The sequence below is a fragment of the Canis lupus genome, chromosome 12, assembly GCF_003254725.2.
Source record: "Canis lupus dingo isolate Sandy chromosome 12, ASM325472v2, whole genome shotgun sequence".
Lineage (NCBI taxonomy): Eukaryota > Metazoa > Chordata > Mammalia > Carnivora > Canidae > Canis > Canis lupus.
This window is the reverse complement of record NC_064254.1, coordinates 43,799,638-43,821,621: the sequence shown is the minus strand read 5'-3', so window position 1 is coordinate 43,821,621 and position 21,984 is coordinate 43,799,638. Positions and strand designations below refer to the sequence as shown.

The 21,984-nt window shown below is 36.5% G+C and overlaps 1 protein-coding gene across 3 annotated transcripts in view; it reads left to right on the top strand.

Moving 5' to 3' along the window:
• ME1 (malic enzyme 1) overlaps positions 1 to 18,749 on the top strand; it is a 196,137-nt gene extending 177,388 nt beyond the window's left edge. For all 3 annotated transcript variants that reach the window (XM_025444662.3, XM_049092303.1, XM_049092302.1), the window contains exons 10-14: positions 758 to 863; positions 2,240 to 2,382; positions 5,381 to 5,554; positions 12,979 to 13,077; positions 16,891 to 18,749. In XM_025444662.3, coding sequence (XP_025300447.3) covers positions 758 to 863; positions 2,240 to 2,382; positions 5,381 to 5,554; positions 12,979 to 13,077; positions 16,891 to 17,061 — 693 coding nt within the window. In that variant the 3' untranslated portion in view covers positions 17,062 to 18,749. The remainder of the gene's footprint in view (positions 1 to 757; positions 864 to 2,239; positions 2,383 to 5,380; positions 5,555 to 12,978; positions 13,078 to 16,890) is intronic.
• The last annotated feature ends 3,235 nt before the right edge of the window (positions 18,750 to 21,984 follow it).

Sequence of the window (21,984 nt, the reverse complement as noted above, 5' to 3'; positions counted from 1 at the left end):
CAGTTGGTTAACACATAGTGTAATATTAGTTGCCCTACTTCTTAAAATTGTTGAGGGGATCATATGAAATATATGAAAACAACTTGCAAGTCATCAAGTACCATATAACATTAGGCAGTGATTTATGATTTTAAGTCAAAATCTTAAAAATTTGCAGCTAGAAAATTATAATTGCATGTTTCCTAGATAACACATGACACACTCATAATCAAAACATTAAGATAAAATATACAAAGCTAGTGCTTATTCAGAAAATCAAACTATGATATAAATATGGCATCAAGTTCTATTTTTTAACTCAGTGGTACATAAATTGAGAGTGCTGTGGCTAAAGTTAGCTCTGCATTAGAAAACACTGTTATTTAACACAAATATTGTTTAGTAAATGATATTTAAACATTTTGCTTTGCCATTTATTAGTGCCAGTTTCTCACAAATGTCTGTAGAATCAGGATTTTTAGTATTAAATAACAGTTAAGAAAAAGAAAGACTAAAAAAAAAGAAAGAAAAAGAAAGACTTTAGCTTGTTCACTGTTACATCCCCATTGCCTAGGACATTGTCTAAGACACAGTATTTGTTGAAAGACTGAATGAAGGAATACTCTAATAATTGGAGAAGAGAGTTTAAGAACAGCTGTAACACATGATGCATGAAGATGTTAAGGACAAATACCAGTAATATGTGTAATATTCCAAAATGTCTTTGTTTCACATATGTTTGGCAGATTTAACATTTCTTTTTATTTGCTTTACTTAGGGACGTGCTGCCTTAACACAAGAGAAAGAGCAATTTGCCCATGAACATGAAGAAATGAAGAACCTAGAAGCCATTGTTCAAGAAATAAAACCAACTGCCCTCATAGGTAAACTTTTCCCTTTTTCCCATAAACCCCACCCTGACCTCATATTGGCCTGATTCATTTTCTTACTGATTTTTGAGGCATAATTGAGCTTTTCGAAAATTTAACCTTTGGAATTCACAAATAAAATTACACATTCACTGAATCAGCAGTACCCCATAGACACCTAGATTTGTAAATTTAGTGCTTCCCTCTCAGTCCTACCAATCCCAGCTAAAGTGTGTGGCCCCCTTTGCTGACTCTGTCAGCTTGTTAATCCTTGGCATAATCCACTCTTTACCAGGCTTGATTACTCCAGATAGACAGTGATTCTCAAATGGGAGTGATTTTGCCCCCAGAGAAACATTTGGCAATGTCTGGAGATGGTTTTGGTTGTCACAACTTTGGAAAGATTGGGGGTGGGGTGTCAGGGCTACCGACATCTAGTAGGTGGAGACTGAGGATGCTGCGCAACATCCTATAATACATAGGAAAGCCCTCCCCTGCCAACAAAGAATCATCCAACCCAAAATGTTAATATCCCAGAGGTTGAGAAACACTGAACTAACTAGATACTCCTTGAAGACAAGGACCATATTTATATTCCTCATAGCACTTAATGCAGTAGCTTACAGTGTATGTGCACATATGATCTTTACTATGGTCAGATTTAATGTGGTTAAAAAAATGCAGCCGAAGTTATGAAGCTTTATGCCATATTTTGTGTGTATATGTTAGTCCTTGTTTTGTATCATACTTCATTCCTAGATGCTCTTGTGAAATAGATGACAGTATTGAGAACAATGATGATAATCATAATAAAAGCAAATACTCTCTGCCGGAAACTATAATAAGTTCTTATTGTTGTTTTTTACAAAATGTATTGTATCAGGAATCTGATTATTTTTCCATTTCCATTATGCTAATTGCCTTATTCTTCTGTGAGGATTCTTTCTTTGAGTGATACTTCAGTTTTTCAGTTGAATTGGATGATTGTCTTAAGTGTCAAGCACTGGTTTATAAAACATAATTATAGCCTGAGAGACTGGAATATATTCATAGAATTGTTTATAGAGAGATAATATATCTTAGGCACATTTTAATTTCCTGATTTAAATGTCTATAATCAAAATACCTAGGGAGTGGGTCACTAACTCAGTGTATTATGAGCCGAATGTTATATCTGTGATTTTTTTGTGTAGATACTTGTAGATTTGTAACCCTATAAATCATTGGCATTAATGAACTTATCTCTTTTTGTCACTTTAATGCAAATATTCTGTATTTTGTTTAGGGTCTATTAGAAAGTGACCTGACATGTCTCGTTGTTTGAGGGCATGGACTTCTTAGATTAATTAACCAATGATAGTCTATTCACTGGTTTCTCATTTCTACATTAGGAGTTGCTGCAATTGGTGGTGCATTCTCAGAACAAATTCTCAAAGATATGGCTGCCTTCAATGAACGGCCTATTATTTTTGCTTTGAGTAATCCAACTAGCAAAGCAGAATGTACTGCAGAGCAGTGCTATAAACTAACCAAGGTAAAGCAAAAGTATAACTGATTTCTACCCCTCCTCCATTCCCCAGCTCCACCAATGCTGGCACAGACTTTGATATTTTATAATCTAATTCTTATTCATTATAGGGGAGCCAAGGATATCTAAGGTTCTTACCACTTAATCTTTAAAAATTAAACAACCAAGATTGAAAGCAAAGTGAATAAGTTAGAAGGGATAAGAATTATTTCCTTTTCCAGAATGTTGTATAAAATCCTCCTCTTCTTCAGTAAAACAAAATAAACTTTGTAATGTTTATTGATAGTTTTTCTCCAGTGATTTGGAAGTCTCCAAGATTTAAATATGAAAGCTAAAAAGGAAAAAGTGTGATTCTAGATGCTTACTAAAATAACTCTTAATTAGCTATTTCTGAACATTGAAGCAAACGATGTAAGACCACAATCTTATTTTTGCTTTGCTAAATCCTGGGTTTGGATTTTGATGGCATGGTGGTACATTTGGGCAGCTATTTTGACATCCAGCCAGGTTGGGATTGGCATCCTCAGAGGTTAAGGATTTTATTATTTCCAAAAAAAAAAAGTGGCTTATTTTATACTATGTTTGTATTAATATAAAATTTGACTAATAGTTTGGAACTATTTTCCCTTGAAAGACTTGAAATGTCATTACAACAAAATAGAGGTTGGATCATATATATCTAGCACTTTTATTTTGGAAATAAATCCAAAATGAACTAGAGAAGGTAAATATGACACAAAGTTAGGTCACTCTGCACAAATCAGAGCTTGATGGCACTGGTCCTTTAACATTATAACATTAAATGCTCATTATTAGAATTAATGAACTTGTTGGCAAGGAGCTACCCCATTGTTTATCTCTCTGATTTGTGATGACATCAGTGTTCTCAATAATTTCAATTTTCAACCCATCTTTAGATTGAGAATTTGTGGATTAGATGGATTAATTAAAGATGGATTTTCAACCCATCTTTAGATTGAGGAATTTGTCTGACATTCCTCAGTAGTCCTTAAGCCTTTAAAAGGGAAAACAGATTCCTCTGGGAAATAAGATTTTAGCATGGTGCATTAGGCATAATAAATGTTTATGTAATTATTTCGTCATATATCTCAGTAGGTGTGAAGAGTTTGTAGATTCCCCAGGAATAGACAAAATTGAACAAAATATGAATTTTGTTCATACAAAATTGGCCAAATTTATAGTTGTATTTTTAAATTTGAATGTGTCTGATACAAATGGCCTAATTCTTACCATTTTACCTAATGTTCTATGTTGTTAAAAAATTTGAAATGAAATTGAAGGTTATTTTGAGGCTAAAAATTTAAATACTGGTTTGGCCAAAGGATTACAGCACAAGCAAAGGTCCATCTGTGCTGGATAAGTCTCTGCTGCTTCATTAGGAAAGGTCTAATGTCATTAGGAAAGGTTAAAAATAGAAAATACAGAAAGATGATTGAATCATGAAGAACTATAATCCAAAAGTATGGAGAGATTTTCTTCTGCATATTAACAGTCCATGTACATGAGAATGGTAGCTATCATTTATTGAGTGTCGTTCCTCCTTAAAATGATGATTATAAAATAGTAGGCAGGAAGTGGAGGTGAGAAAGGAGATAAGCATATATATCGTTTTGTAGGTCTTTTTCTCAGCTATAATTTTTTGAAGATATATATATATATATTTCAAATAATAAAATTACATTAGAAAGTTCCTTATAATAAAATATTTTATCTGCTAAACAGCTGAAGTTATCAGACTTGTCTGAAAACAAAATGTAATGTTCTATAAAACATGTGTCCTATAGACATCTAGATGACAATTTCTATTTTCTTTCTTACCTGTTTTCATCTTTTTATACCCTGATGAAGGTTGAATCATTATACAACTTTACCTGTATACAAAAATATATTACGACCTTTGTTAAAAATGAATATTAAGTTAATATTATTAATATTATAATGAATTTAGATCCTAAATAGGGATGAAAGTTACAGCAAAAACTGTCACTATTTAAATGTTGCTTTTTTCAAATGGATTTCTTAGATTGTGACGCTTTATTTGTCAAGGGCTTCCTATAACTATTTTAGAAGCCTGACTATTCTCAGCTACATTTCCACCGATCAGATTCTCCCCCCAACCTTTTTTTTTTTTTTTTTTTTTTTTTTAGAGAAAGAGTAGAGGGGCAGAGGGAGACAGAGAGAGAGAATCCCAAGCAGACTCCATGACTCCATACACAGTGTGGAGCCTATAGCAGGGCTCAATCTCACAACTGTGAAATCATGAGCTGAGCTGAAATCAGGAGTCAGGCATTTAACCTACTAGCCACCTAGGTGCCCCTCTTCCTTTTTGATTAGCAGTATGAATTTGCCGCACCTAGTAGGCCCTAAGTCACTGCCATCTAAGGCATGCAATATGTGAGATTTCTCAAAAACAGTGTAACAAAATATGAAAAAATGACAATTTTTGACAATTATTGATAATTTAACTTTACTCTTATTTGCTAATCCCATTTGTGCTATTGAGTTTGTTTCTATGTGATTTTCTATATAATTCTCCACAATATGGAAATACATAAAATTTGTCCCAGTGATTATGTTGAAATGTGTAGATCTCTAAACTCTAACCTAAAATGTCATACTTTCCAATGCTGTAATGTTAATCTTTCATTTTTTTAATGTTTAGAAGTGTATAATCTGAAGCCCCTATAGAAATGGTTGGTAGGCTTATTGGTTGGACCATTGCAGAGAAGAGAGTGGTGATGTTGGGGCATCCTGTGCTTTGCACACATCCCTAAGGAGAGTGAGGCAGAGAACAACAGTAATCATCCACCTCAGAACTTATTGCCAACATCATAAAAACTTGCCCAGACTTATTAGAGAGTAAATAAAAATTAGCCTTCTCTCTAAACACTCAGTAATGTAACTATGGGGTAGTTCTGCTATGATACATTTGTTTGAAAATATCATGCTTCTTTTTAAAGCTAGCCACATGTCTGTGTTGTAGGGGCGTGCGATTTTTGCCAGTGGCAGTCCTTTTGATCCGGTCACCCTTCCAAATGGACGGACCCTATATCCTGGCCAAGGAAACAATTCCTATGTGTTTCCTGGAGTCGCTCTTGGTGTCGTGGCATGTGGATTGAGACATATCACAGATAACATTTTTCTCACAACTGCTGAGGTATTGTAAAATACTCTGTGTTCACCAAGGCTATAAAACTCCAAGTGAGCTCAGTGTTGGTTGTTTAATGATCTCTTTATATAAAATCTCAGCTCGTTCCCTATAAGATACAAAGTCAAAAGGAAAGAAACTCTCCTAGTGGACAGTAAGGGGTGGGTAGCAGGTTCATATTGAGTCACTAAATAAAAGACTGTTCATCAGTAGCCAGTAGAAAACTTCTGATCTCTTACAAGAAAGCTTTTTTTGTCTTCACACTTCCAATCGAATTCTGTGACAGTAGTGACACAAAAATACTGTTGCAAATCATAATGAAGTGGTATTTCTCCAGTCCTTCCTTAATAACAGCATTTTGAAGGTTTAAAATAAAAGTCATTTGGGATCGTTAGAAAGTACTTATCATTAAGGATTCAGGGCAGAAAATAGAAACTACTCTAATATTTCAAGCGGAAAGAAAATTAAAACAAGGAATTAATGTTTATAAAGTTATTAAAAGCACAGATGTTGGTTTGAGTGTGGGCCTTCAGGAAAGATCCTCAGAACATCACAAAATGGACTCATGAGGGATCGGTAAGAACTCTTAAGAACTGAAGGATCTGAAGTTTTTACCCTTCTTGCAAGCCAACAAGTTAGCCTGCCATGGTTTCATAGATGCTGGCAAAAGACACAAAACTCTTAGGTCAGAAACAAAGTACTTTATTACTTATGGTGCAAGAGGTACCATAAACTTCAGCTTCCCTTCACTTCCCCTTAACCCTCAAACTTCAGGGGGATGATACAATATCAGGCACATATTTATAAAATCATGAGCTTTTGACAATCAGAATGTTCATCTGGTTGATAGCATGTTTGAACAGGATCCAATTCATGAGAAATTTGAGTGAATCTCTTCTAAAGTTAAACCACTGTCCAACATTATAACTAAACTGAGCTAAATAAAAATTTATTAAAATTCAAATATTTTCATCTTGCAAACATGCTATTTCTGTTGTGAAGGGGAACTCTAAAAATACAGATAAAGAGTCTTATGCTATTGATTTGATCTAAGGATTATAATATCAGTGCTTAGAACCTGGCATCATTCTGTGAGTACAGAATATTCTGAAGTCTGAAGGCTATAATGTTTTGCTCCTTTCTTTCTCTTCACTGCAGTAAAAGTATGACAGCTGATGTCTCAGTTTCCTTTTCTTAAAATATAGATTTTATTTATTTGACACAGAGAAAGAGAGCCACAGCCGGGGGAGCCATAGTGGAAGAGGGAGAAGCTGGCTCCCCACTGAGCAGGAAGCCCAATGTGGGGCTCTATCCCAGGACCCCAGGATCATCACCTGAGTGGAAGGCAGATGCTTAACTGGCTGAGCCAGCCAGGTGCCCTCCGAGCTTTGAAAAAAAATCTTGTTAAACATAAATAGATATTTAATTACTAGGAGAGCTTTTCAAAGCTGTTTATACATTAAGGAAAATGTAATCATTGTTCTATATAATAGACACATCAAAGCAGTGGGGGGCGGGGGAGATCTTTTACTCATTGTAGCCTGTGTTTGCTTTCCTGAATAACTCCAGCACCATCTAGTGACAAGGTTCATGAAAAAAAAAAATCCTTTCATTTACTTTCCAGGCAAAGTAGTAATAATAATCACTACCAAAAAACTATGAAGAAAAGAAATAAAATGTAATGTCAATAGTCTTATTCTTATCATAGCTAGTGATCTCTCCAGCTAAATCTTTTGACCTTTCCCCTGTTTTTCTCTCAGGCTTCCACACAACATTCCTGTTATTTATACCACCTCATTGTTTTCTTTGTCTTCTTTTCAAATCCCTTTTAACTAAGAGCTTTTTTTTCTAGCATCCTTTTTATTTTGTCCTAAGAGCTTTTTTTTCTAGCATCCTTTTTATTTTGTCCTAACTTTTTTCTTCCCTTTTTCTTATGAATCTGGGGGAATTTGGGGATCTCCTCCATTCTCTAGTTTCCATTATCTTAATTCTAAGTGGCCAAATCTATGTATCTCTGGTCTCATCTTTTCTTATGTCTGATCGATATTTCCACAGAAATGCCTGCTTCCTTAATGCTTGCTTAATGCCGGAGTTTCCTTAAACTCAAGATGCATAAAACTTTACTTCTCATCTTCCCTTACCCTCAATATTTGCATTGCTATTAGTGACATCCCTTTCTAAGCAGACTCTAAAGGCTAGAAACCTGACATTCTTTCATTCTCCCTAATCTCAAAGCTTCAAACACATGGTACACACATAGACCTGCATAACTGCTCTGTTATCCTGGTTGGAAAACTCAGAACTGTTTTCCACCTGGCTAAGCCTAACCTTCTGGTCACTGCCTAACTCCTTTTGTGACTACCGTGGCTCATCTTGATCTTTGTTTAGCCATGGCTGTCTTTATCAAACACCTTGACATTTAGTTTAATTTCTACTTGTATTATGCTCTTGAGAGCTTTATATTTCAAACAGTTAAATGTTGCCTTACAATTAAATTGTAGATTATCTTCTTTAAAGACAGTCTTTCATATACTTCTTTCAGAACTCCATTAGAAAAAAAAAAAAAAAACAAGAACTCCATTAGCACCTAGCACAATGCTAAAGCACATAAAGAAACTTTGTAAATATTTACTGAATTGAGCTAAATAGAACTAGGCATTTATGTTATCAAGAAGAATAAATACAGTATCACAGCTGCTCACTGCTAGGGGGACCAAAGAAGGAAGTCCTTACTAGATTATATTTTGTAGTTAACAAAAGTTACATGTAGGAGATCTAGGTGAATTTTTTGTTTGGCAACCCAAAATTTAATAATTAAGGATTATTTCCTTAAATAGTTGAGTCTCTTTTGGAACTAGAAATCTCATGGATAAGCATCAATCCTGAAGATTTCCTGGGCATTTTTATATAACAAAGAGATTTCTAGCTTTCCTGGTACTCTGGCAGCCTTCTGGACCTCAAATAGGAGCACTTACTGCTCCGCTGGATCAGCCTTATGGCTCTGCATTGTCTGTACAGCTGCCTGGAAATAAACCCCTCATCTCTTGTCCACATCTAAGAGGCAAGCCTTGGCCTCTTATCCCTACACTGTTCTTTCTGCCTGAGTCACCTGCTTCACGTCCTCTCACCTGCCTCACCCCACCCCTTTCTAATGTCTGTTCTGGAACACGAGATGATCACCACTGACAACAGCATCTGGAGGAAACTGATTGATTTAAATCACTGGATAATTGAAAAACCAGCTGTTGTAACATTGCCAAAATGAAATGAAGAGAGGTCATTTGAAAGTGGACACAACGTAGTTTGACACCAATGGCAAATCATGAGCAGCAAATCATTTTTGAGTGAATGAGCTACTAGGTGAGAATGACACCAAGACTCTTTTATACTCCTTCCTTTTCCCCTAGGACACTCCTCCATTCCATTTTAGTGATTTGGTTCCTAGCAGTAAGGTTCCCTGTTGTTACCTGTTTGCTACTTGAAGCTATTCTACAGTTTCTTGGCTCCCTGTCTATCTGACAGGCATACATGGAAAGCAAAGATTCAGACTGATTCTTCTTTACTCAGAAGTCTTCTAACTGTCCCAGATCTCCCTAAAATGATACTGTGTAACATTCTAGAGAAAAAAAAATGATGTTGGATACCAGCCATATGCCAATGGTGAGAGGAGAGGTATACATATTATCTCATAGAAATAATTTGCAGTTGGTTGGTTATATAAGTTTCCTTCAAGTCAAAAAGCTAATGAGCTAATATGTTGTAGAACAAGATCTGACCCCAAAAGCTATTTTATTTCCATTCTGCCATGCTGGCTGCCATCTGTTCTTTGAAAAGTAAAATAGCTAAGATTTATCGAATGCTTACTTTCCCAGACAATGTGGTAAACTCCTTACTGGTATTTATATCATTTAATCCCATGAATTTGGAATTGTTATTAGTCTTCTGTCACCAAAGAGAAAACTAGGCTTACAAAGGTTAATTAATTTGCCTGAATTCAAGCAAATACTAATTATTGCAGTTACACTTTGAATACAGACCTACCTCATATCAGAGCCTGAGCTTTCAACCACTGTGCTATTACATCCTTTCATGATTGTGCTTATTTTTTCTCTATCCAGTTAAATAACAATACTGCCTCTCCATACAAGTGTTTGCTTTAACATCTAAGAAATGTCAACTGATTTAAATGTGCTAAAAAAATCTTTGCAGTACAAGGAGTAACAAGATTTTGTAAGCAGCCCAATTCATTCAGTCAACATAAAATGGTTTTATTTTGGCTCAGTCATCGTTTGAAATAATTCCCCATAAGGTCCCTCTTTTCTTTCTCTTAATGGCATCTCAAGTAATTTTTAATTCTGTTTCTACTCATTCTTCTAACGAGTATTAATTAAGTACCTACTATATACTAGGCATTATTCTGGGTGCTGGGGATACATCAGTGAACAATGATTAAACAACTCTCTACTTCAGAATTTGTATACAATTCAGATATCTTTTCCCTTCAGTGCAAGAGCCTGCAGCAACAGCTGGCAGCGAGTCACCTTCTCTTTTACTGCCCCCCACCCCAACCTCTCATACCAGCACCATGAGTGGTTTGGGGGAAACTGGTTTGGCTCTGAAAAACCTCTCCCTGCCTCATTAAGGCCTATTTCCTCACATGTGTATAGAAAAGGGCAAATGTGTTTTATTAACTCTCCACTTTTTTAGGCCATTAAACCGTATGAGGCCAGGGTGAAAATCTGGCTTTCTCATGGGGCATGTGTACAAGAGCTTAAAGGACTCTTGGGACCCTCTTGGGCAGGATGTGAGACATGTGGCTCCAGCTCAGCCTCCCTCCCCTTCCTCAGCTTACCCAGCCTGTTGGATCATCCTCTGCAGTGGTCACTCAACTTTGGAAGCTCATGCCTTCCGAGGGGTACAGACTGATCTGCAGCAATCCCCCCTTTCTGTCTCATTCTCCCCCACTCTCATTCAGTTCACCTCTACTTATATAAACGTCTATAATTGCTCAGGCTAAGTGGGGAATAGAACACCAGTCTCTCCTTCTTGAGGGCACCTGAAGCTTTCAAGCAGAGACAGCATGCAATAAAAAGAGGAAGGACAAGCCACTGCATTACCCACTAGGCCAAATCATGGTTCTGGTGACTCTCCCTGATTCTCCTGATCCCAGCCTTCTGGGAAGGGGAGTGGCTGTGTTTATGGGGGTTGCAGGGCTGATTCCACCACCTCTTCAGTTCTGAGGGAGATGGTAGTCCTCACTTGTTGGATGGCTTCATTAAAATGTTCTGTTTGTAAAAACAGTTCTGTCTGTTTGTGCTGGGGGAGGGGGCTCTGATCACCAATTCTGGGGCAAAGGAAAAGTTTTACTCAGCATCCCATTACAAAGGCAAGAAATAAATGAGTTAAGCAATGTCATTATGAAATTCCTTGTGATCGACTTTCTATTAATATAATTTTACACTATATTTTGCATAATATGCAATGTAATAATCACATAGCAGTTATACTAGTAACTTCATCTTGCTCTCCTCCACTGCAAACCCTTGCCTGAATACCCTGCCTGAGAAGTCTTCGGTCATCCACCAGAACTTAATTTGCAGTGATGGTGCCCCAATCCTTATTCCCTATGCAGATCACCCCTCAGCTCCCCAAGATCAGGACACTTTGGCTCACTGAGTCCAGCCCCTACATCTCTGCCATTGGTCTGAATCTACTTTCTGGAGTGCCCATGCCTTCCCTGTTTGTCTAACTTGTCCCATACTCCAGGTCCCTCCAATATTCCTCTGGATTTCCTAATACTCTACATGTCACCTATAGCTAAGACTGTCCTCCCCTCCAGCATTCTCTTTTCTCCGTCACTAACTTACAACTCTCTCAAAGGCAGGAGCTGTTTTTTTAACCTCTCTTGATGTGACGCTCAGTGTCTTTCATATATGCTGATGGAGTAAAACAATTGCAGAAATAATTTCATGATTTAAAAAAATCTAAGAGATATTACGAGATACTGAGAAATAAGCGGGTGATTATTCAAAGTGTTCAAAAGAGGAAGATTTTCTACTTCCTCTCTGCATCCTCAGCTCCATTAAATCATAACCCACTGGTTTAGACTTGCCACACTGAATACCTAATCAAAGTCTTAGAGCTGAAGGGAACTTCAAAGTTGCTGAGTCTACCTCTGTGGTCCAGGAAGTTTAGCAAATAGCTTAGCATATAGAACTTTATTGTGAACTGTTCAAGAGCAACTTACAATATTATGTCCCTTTACCCCTAGATATTTCAGGACATTTTTTTAATGTGATCTCTGTTCCATTTTCAATTCAGGAACTTTACCACTGATATAATATTTTTATCTAATGCATAGTCCAAATTTAGATTTTTCCAATTATCCATAAAAAATATCCAAAAAAAATCCATAATTTAGATTTTTCCAATTAACCAAAAAAAAGGTTATCCTTTATAACCCCTAGACTAATCCTTTAATCTGCAAGAATATTTCAGTCTTTCCTTTATGGTGCTGACATTTTGGAGCATACAGGCCAGTTGTTTTTTACAATGTTCCTCACTTTGGGTTTATCTGATTGTTTCCTCATGATTGAATTCAAGGTATGTGGTTTTGTTAGGAGTACTAAATGCCTAATAATTGCACTCTTCTCGGTGCACCACATCAGGAGGCATATAATGTCAGTCTGTCTCATTAAAAAATACATTTTATTGAAGTATGATTGACATACAAAAAGCTGTACATATTTAATTATACAACTTGATGAGTTTGGAGATAATTATATACCTGTGAAATGATCACCAAAACATATGCCATAAATATATCCATTACTGCCAAAAGTCCTTTCCTGTTTTCTCTATTATTGTGTGTGTGTGTGTGTGTGTGTGTGTGTGTGTGAGAGAGAGAGAGAGAGAGAGAGAGAGAGAGAGAGAACATTTAGCAAATTTTTAAGTGTATGCCATTTGATTTAGAAATACAGAAGGGCTTGGGGATACCAAATGCCAGGGCCAGTTAGGTGATTCAGATAATCCAGAATCTGGGTAAATTGAAATCCTACTTGCAATGTGACTCCAAAATGGCTTTCTCAGCCTCCTGCTCTACCTGTTGTGCCAGAATATGTGATCTGGAAGAAGTAGTGTGATCATCCCTGAGTCCCTTTCCTCCTGTACTATCACTTGCATCATTCTCCTCTGCCTTCCTTGCTCCTCTCTCTCCTATTCCACTAGTAGATCAGAAGGGAAAAGCTTCCAGTTCCATGGCATAGTAGAAAAGGAACTAGAGAGTTGGACAATGAAGATTCTTTTCCCAACTTTAGTAATGGTGTGATCCCACCAATCCCCAAGTGTCTGTGGACTCAGGTTTCCCATTGACAGGGGAAGGAAATGTTTTGTGGTATGAAATAAAAACATTTTTGTCTTTCTTTTTTTGAAAGATTATAGCCCAGCAAGTATCAGATAAACACTTGGAAGAGGGCCGGCTTTATCCTCCTTTGGACACCATTAGAGATGTTTCTCTGAAAATTGCAGCAAAGGTAAAACCACTTGTGTCTAAGTCTCATTATTTTTCCTTCTTTCTGTTCCTAAATAGGCATTTTTAGTTACTACAAATCAACTCCCTTGAAATGCATATTTGTATCAACTTATTTTGTTGGAAGTTAGAGAAATGAGCCACAGTACCTCAGCAGAGCTTAGGAACTGCATTTCATACCTAGGAATTGAAGAATTGGGATGAATCATTAGTTTCCCCATCATTCTTTTCCACAATCTAAAAAAGTTAGCAGGGTCTCATTTCGGTTAGGTTTCCCCAGCTTCACGTTTTTGTTTTTTTCTGGTTTTTGTTTTTTGTTTTTACTTATTGTTCTCCATATCACACTTGGCAATGGTCACCAAAATGCTGCAGATATGGTAGATTAATGTTTAGACCTTGAATCACCCGTCTTAACCATGTTGCTGGATGCATGGCATCTTAAAGATCATAACTGATAACACCGGGCAGAGGGTAAATACAATGAGGGCAAGCAACTCAGAACTGTTGGGCTGACAGATGAGCTCTTGAAATAATTAATCCAGAAGAACCTAAACTCACAGAAATTTTCATTAAGAGGAGTGGGAAATTGACTTTTTTGCAGTATAATCATATTAGCTTACTAGGGTTGCCATAACAAAATACCAGACCTGGTGGCTCAAACAACAGAAATTTATTTTTTCACAGTTCTGGGGGCTAGAAATCTAAGATTAAGACGGTAGAGGCTTGATTTTATTCAAGGGCTCTCTCCTTGGCTTGTAGATGACTGCCTTTCCACTGTGTCCTTCTGTGGTCTTTTCTTTGTGTACAAACATCCTTGGTTCTCTTGGTTTGTCCCAATTTACCCTTCCTGTAAGAACACTAGTCAGTTTGGGTTAGAGACCCCCAGACAGCCTCAGTTTAATTTAATTACCCTTTTTAAAGTCCCTATCTCCAAATATCACACTCTGGAGTAATGGGGATTAATACAAATGAATTTTTGGTGACATAGGTAGCCCATAATGGTTATGTTTATATGTTTTCTTTAAATGAGGGTCTCTCAACCTCAGCACTATGCACATACTGGCTGAATAACTCTTTGTTGTGAGGCTTATCCTGGGCACTATGGAATACTTAGCGTACATGGCCTCTACCCACGGGCTGCCACAGCCCCTGCCCAATTGTAATGACCAAAAATGTCTCCAGACATTGCCAAGGGTCCCCTCAGGGGCAGAATTACTGTTGGTTGAAAATCAAAGCCATTAGCAAATTTAGCAAAGCGATATGACATTTAGGACTCACATGTCACTATTTGCCTTGTTGATTGAGGGCACATGCTTCAAAAACCACGTAAAACTTCAAAAAACTAGATGGTCTGCTTGGTTACCTATCCATAAATGAGTATCCTACGTTCTACTATTTTTATATCCTAGTTTTTGCCAAGTTTGGATTATTAATACACTGATCAGCACATTATCATGTTAAGTTTAATTTGAAGATTTTTAAAAAGATTTTATTTATTCATGAGAGATACAGAGAGAGAGGCAGACACATAGGCAGGCTCCCTGCAGGGGAGCCTGATGTGGTACTCAATCCTGGGACCCTGGAATCACGCTCTGAGCCGAAGGCAGATGCTGAACCACTGAGCCACCCAGGCATCCCCAATTTGAAGATTTAAATGAGAAGGTGTTAGCTTATGATTAGAGGAGAAAGAATAAAAGCAAGGAACCTCAGAGAAGTTTAGAAAGACTCAGATATTACACCTAGAGTAATGGGAAGGCACAGAATGCAGAATATCAAGTCAAGACAAAGAAACAAGTGAAGGGAGGAAGATGGTCTAAGTGGACTCAAAGTATGAGCTTTCAGAGGACATTCATGTACAATCCATACAGTTCCAGCAAGTCGGTGGAAATGACTGAAACTTAAAGAGATGCCAGATACAAAGATGTGGGCTGTATTCCCGGTGGTAACGGGGGAGGTGCCAGGAGTGGTTGGGGCTACTAAGACAGCAAGTATTGACAAGTGAGAACCAAGGATAGAACATGGTTTGTTATTTTGTCCAGAAGACAGATGCAAGAAGCCAGGAAGAGGAGAAGTCAGCATTTTAAGAAGAGACTCAGAACCAAACCCATGTCAGAAACTAGACAAGATAGTGTCAGGATGGGAGTGGAAGTTTTGATTAACACAGCTGGGGTAGTGAGAAACAGATGAACTTTTAGTACCTAAAAGTGACCAGAACCTTTTACAAAAGTTTCCATAGCACAGAAGTTGTATCTAGGGAGAATTAGGAAAGCAGCCAATACAAATTGCTCTTGCAGAGTCTGGCATTGACAAGGACAGAGTAAAGACCTTAGGGAGAGAGGGGATCATTGATACAGTGTGTCCTGGGAGCAGAAAGAGGAGTAAACTTCCAGAGGTCTATGTCAGGAATAAAACAATGTATTTTATTATAAAATATAGCCATTGCAGAAAGCATAAGAGTTCTCTGGGATGATGGAGGTGTTCTGAAACTGGATGTGCTAACAGTTGCACAACTCTGTGAATTTACAAAAATAATTGTGTACTTAATATGTTGGGATTTTGTAGTCAATGAATCATACCTCAAAAAAGCTGTTAAAAAGTAATAATACCAAATTATAGATACTTTGGGAAAAAGAGAAGAAATTACCTGCTACTGTATTTTTCTAACATAAGCAGTTTTACCATTTTGGTATATTCACCTCCAGTCTTTCTTCATGTGCTTGCTTGCTTTGCTAACATCTTCATAATCATGGATGTATACATCTATTTCATGTTTTTCATAAACACTTCTCCATAAAACGTCAGTCTTTGGAACCATATTTTTTCATAAATGCGTAATTTTTCATTGAGAAAAGATACTTGATCATTTCAATAGTCTTCAAAATCAGACTTATCCATATAACTCTATTACATAAATAGCTGCCAGTGATTGCCTTTTTTACAACTGGAGTGAGTTAAAGAACATGTATAGACTGATTAATCTTGACAAGAGGAAGAATCCATTCTTTTCAAAGAAAGTAAGGGAAGAGAGAATGTTTAAAGATACAGAGGAGATAGTTTGAGTTGATGGAAGGGGAAATTGAGATTGTTTTCTCTGATAAACTGGGATGTTCTCAGTACAGTGGTGAGAGTCAAATGCAGATGTGACGGAGGAAGGTTCGCAACTGCCTGTGGTAACTAGGAGAGAAAGTGTTTTTGTTTGTCAAAGAAAAGGATAATGTGTGACCCAGGTAGAGTTAGGAAAAGTATGACATCGCAGGAGGGAGCCATGAAGGAAGAAAGCCAGCACTGGGGTCCCCCCCACCAGGCTGGGGGCTAAGATGGTGAGTTTGACAGGGAGACAGGGAGGGGAGATCCTGTGATACTGGCGAGGAGCATTGAAACTGAGGACAGAGTCCAGCTGATTAGGTGAGCAGGGATAAATAAGGACATTTTGTAAGAGGCTGTGGTCAGCATAGGGACTGTTGAAGCTGCACACTGAGTTCAGACTTAGCAGGAATATTAAGGTATTTAGTTCAAGTTAATTATCATTCTGGTCATTTCAAGACCTTTACCACTGGATTATATGCTAAATCCTGTTATGATCACATATAATACATTTCTATTCTCACTTTCGGTTGTTGACATCATGTTCTCCTCCAGCTATATGATTTAAAGTTGCATTTTCATTTTAAACCTTCTTTGTGTATGTGTGCTTTTATCATAATCTAACCTATTTTTTTAAACAGGTGACATAAATTAATTTTTCAAAACAGATAAAAACTGACATGTACTTACCATCAACTCTATTTGTTAATCAATATTCTTTTTTTATTCCTAGATTGTGAAAGATGCTTACCAAGAAAAGACAGCCACAGTTTATCCTGAACCCCCAAACAAGGAGGCATTTGTCCGCTCTCAGATGTATGATACTGATTATGACCAGATCCTACCTGATTGTTATTCTTGGCCTGAAGAGGCCCAGAAAATACAGACCAAACTTGACCAGTAGCATAATAACTGACATTTCTAATTCCATTAATGAGATCTTAAAGTCTTTCATCATTTTTAAAGATTGGAATCTTTTGTAATAATTCATTAGACTAAGAATTTTACTTTAATAATGAAAATCCAAGGAAGAATATTAATATACTTTAGGATGAACATGACACTAGACATTTTTGCTTCATTTACTTTCTTGATATTTATGATTTCTCTCTTATTTTGCCTAAGTTCTCTTTAAAAGCTGTTGTACCTGCTACTGAGAAACACACCATTTTTATATAGGTAACTAATGGAAAGACCAAAATGAGTAGTAAATTGATATACTCAGCATTAAGATCCATAATTCTTTTGTTGAACATTTTGTTAAAAATCTACTCTTTTTTTATGAAGACAAATGAATTAAGGCATCGATGAACTTTCGCTAAAAACAGAAACAACACTTACTTTGTTGCCTAGAGAAAAATAACTTCTCAGGTATTTTTATTTCAATCCTAGATTATATTAGCTCTTTTAGTGCAACTGAACTCTAACATTTCTAATAAAGATCATTGCTGTTTACAGTGCCTTGTGCAGCCTTAGATTTTAATATTCTTTCACCATTGTGACTTATCACTTTGGTCCTCAGTCAGATATCCTTTCCCAAACCACCTTTTTTGCCCCTGACTGAATGTCCCTGTCCTCCACATTATTGCTGCCAGGCATTTGTAGACTGTGGTCCTGTCCTGAGGTTGGTACCCTTAGTTTAGCATAGTCCAAGCTGTGGGAAGAGCTGAGAGAGAGCAGATCATCTCTTTGAGAAAGGGCTGCCAGTGGAACCTATCTGTTAGAACAGAGATCTCCAAAGTCAGGAGCGAGAGTATGGTTCCCAGACAAGCTGGGTTCCCACGAGTGACCTGCCCATGTTTCCTTGATTAGCTCAGGTAATGAGGAGCTCCCTCTATTACAACAAACTCACTTTCCTCTGAGTTTGGAGGAAATTTTGTAACGAATTCCCCAATATCAGAAATTATTTGGACATCAGGTATTGAGATATTCTAGTTATCATCAGTAGTTATAGCCCAGACGTTAATGTTTATTTCAAGTTTTACTTTAGAAGTTAATAACTGAACCAGTGGAAACAATTTTAAATTCTTAAGCTCAGGTGCAATAACATTTGCTATTTATTTGTAGAATTATTTGGAGAATTTTGTTTTTGAAATAATGCTTTCAAAAAGCATAAGATGTTCAAGATAAACCATACTATAAACTGATTTATTAAAGGTTGACAGTTACACAGATTGACTTAGGTGTGAATAGAAGGGATTGGGGGGTATTTCTGAAAGTAACATTTAGTCAAAAGTTTCCTCAATATAGTTACTTTGAAAAGATCCAGAATGCTGATTTCTTGTCTGTTTCATGTGTCTTGTAGCTCTAACTAAATGTATTTACCTATGCAAAAGATTTATTAAAACATAGAAAAAGTGAATGAATAAAATTATGATTGTCTTTTTCTCTTAAAATATTTTCACCTTTTAAAATGATAATGCTGTGTTTTGGCAGTGATGTGACAGGGTATGAATTTTAAAAATATTCTAATAGCTGATTTTAGCTTGACCTTCATTTAAAAAATGTGTAGTCATATTTGCTGTATACTATGATAAATGAGCTACTTCCTTATCCTTATAGGAAGAGAATAAAGCAAGCACTGGATGATTACTTACTAGGTATCAAGTATTCTGTATATATTATTTGCTGCAGTCCCATAAGTTCTTTACCAAGTAGGTATTTTCTGAAGGAACTTACCAGGTGCACAGAGCTAATTCATGAAGGAGGTGGGTTGTAAATCTGTGTTTAATCTTGCTTCATAGTCTCTCTTCGCTTGAGTGCAGTCTAGAATATAGCATCATCTAAAAGAAAAAGAAAGTGAGCCACCTGTATAATTGCTAGTGGCCTCATAAAAAGAAGAAACAGGAAGAATCCATGTTAATACTTTATTATTATAATATGTTATTATATTATTATAATATGTCAGTATTATTTATTAATACTGACACTTCCAGAATATTATTTCAGTACGTAATTGATATAAAAATATTAATGAAACATTTTACATTACCGTTTACTAGCCTCCAGAATCCAGATATTTGCATATACATCAAAGTCCTGGAAGCTCACAGACTCCTTAAATATGTGAATGACAAAAGTAGCAACAGATGAAAGGAATCAACAGATGAAAATCAACAGATGAAAGTAATAGGGCTTTTCATAAAAGGCTTGGAAAAACCGGTCTACCACATGGAGAATATTAAAACTAGAACCATACCTTATATCATGTAAAAAGGGAGACTTCGGATGGGTTAAAGAAGTAAATATAAATAGTAAAAATATAGTTAATAAAGTTAATCTAATGAAATATCTTTGGGACCTCAAAAACAAGAAGCAAAAAATGGATGGAACGCACTATCAAAGGATGGGCAAGTTTGGGCCGACAAATGGCTGCCACTCCCAAACAGTGTTAAAGGAGTGGAAATCCAGGACTGTGGGATGAGAGTGGTTGATTCTATAGAGATGGGTTAATCAAGAAGGAGATCATCGGGGCTCAAAGGCTTAAATCCTCAGCTCAAGTCATGGTGTAAAAACTAGAAAAATGCCTATGTTTTTGCCAAAAGAATCTTTTCTGTCTTGCTGTCAGGTTGAAATCACTGAGAACAAGGTCAGGTTTGATCCTACTCGTTGCAAAATTCCACCAGGAGCTGCATTCACAGCTTCACCAGATCTTGTATTTGAGAGTATTGATCAGAAACAGGAGGACCTTGATTTGGAATGGGATCTATGGGTATGGATATTTGGAAGATGTGTGATATCCTAAGCTAGTGTGTACAATAATCCAGGTTTGAATACTGAAAGCCCTGTGTCCCAGAGAACCTCTCGACCCCTAGGAAAACAGAGAATTGACATATCTTCCTTTGCTAATCAAAGTGGGAGCTCTTCCTGTTAGTTTGTTAACTGCCTTGCTTGAAGATCCTATAATCAGCTCCCTCAGTTTACCTCCTGCTCCTCTTCCACACACTAATATCAGATTCCAGAGAGGAGCTGTGGTGGATACAGTTATAAAGGGAGACCCAGAAGAAGACTCCCCAAAAGAATTCTTGACTTTGCTTATTTATATTGGCAAAAATTGAGTGAAAATGTACGGTATTCTGAAAATGTACTGAGAAAGGAGAAGTACAATTTTGGATTGAATAGAATTGATTGGTAGGGGTGCACTTGCCAAAGATTCTGGATTCAGTGTGTTGCTTTAGGCAACTGAAAGTCATTCTACTTGTTGTTCAGTTAGTTGATTGAAATGTAGACTGAATAATGGCTCACATTAAATGAAACTGAAAATGCAAACTTTCCTTGAAATAATGTAAAGGAATTAAAAGATTCAATGATAGGAAGGTTGGAGTAGATTTGTCATGTCAATCAGACCATTTTAATCCTGGTGATCTCCTAAGTCTCCCAAGAAAACCTATCACTGAGGCTCCTTTCACTAAAGCCTGGAGAAATACATTGGAGATGGGAGTAGCAGCATCCATGAAACGCATTTTCTTAAAAACTTGGGGTGTAATTAACATTATATTAGTTTCACATATACAACATGATTTTGTATTTGTATATATTAAGGCAAATGATCACTACAATAAGTCCAGTCAATATCCATCACCAAAATTTTTTTGTGATGAGAACTGTTAAGATTTACTCTCAGCAACTTCCAAATTTGCAGTACAGTATTGGTAACAATAGTCACCATGCTGTACATAACATTCCCATTTATTTATTTAGATTCTATATATAAGAGAGATCACACAGTATTTGTCTTTCTCTGACTTATTTCACTATAGCATAATGCCCATAAGGTCCATCCATGTTGTCACGGATCGCAAGATTTTATTGTTTTTTAATGACTGAACTACACACACACACACACACACACACACACACTAATTACATTTTCTTTATCCATTCATCTGCTATTGGACATGTAGATTGTTGCCATATCTTAGCAACTGAAAATAATGTAGCAACAAACATGGATGTGCAGGTATCTTTTAAAATTTGCATTTTCATTTTCTTGGGATAAATACCAAACAGTGGAATTGCTGGATCACATGGTATTTGTTTTTAATTTTTTGAGGAATTTCCATACTGTTTTCCGTAGTGGTTGTATCAATTTACATTCCCGCCAACAGTGCACAAGTTTTCTCTTTTCTCCACATCCTTATCAACATTTGTTATTTCTTTTCAATAATCATCATTCTACCAGGTGTGACATGATATCTATTGTGGTTTTGATTTGCATTTCCTTGATTGTTGATGTGGAGCATCTTTTCATGTGTCTGTTGGCCATCTGCACTCTTCATTGAAAAAATGTCTATTCAGATTCTCTGCCCATCATTTTACGGATTCTTTTTCTTTTGAGTTGTATGAGTTCTTTATATATTTAGGGTATTAATCGCTTATCAAACATATGATTTGCAAGTATTTCCTCCATTCAGTAGGTTGCCTTTCCGTTTTGTTGATGGTTTCTTTCTTTGGGTAGAAGCTTTTTAATTTTGATGTAGTCTCAGTTGTTTATTTTTACTTTTTTTTTTGCCTTTGCTTTTGGTGTCAAATCCAAAAAATCATTACCAAAACTGATATCAAGGTGCTAATGCCTATGCTTTCTTCTAGGAATTTTATGGTTTCAGGTTTTTCATTCAAATCTTTAATTCATTTTGATTTGTTTTTTGTGATTGGTGTAAGAGAGTGACTGAGTTTCATTCTTTTGCATGTGGCTTTCTAGTTTTTCCAACAGTTAATGAAAGATTGTCCTTTCCTTGTTATATATTCTTAACTCCTTTGTTGTAAATTAATTGACTATTGTATATGTAGGTTTATTCCTGGGTTCTGTTTTATTCCATTGATCTAT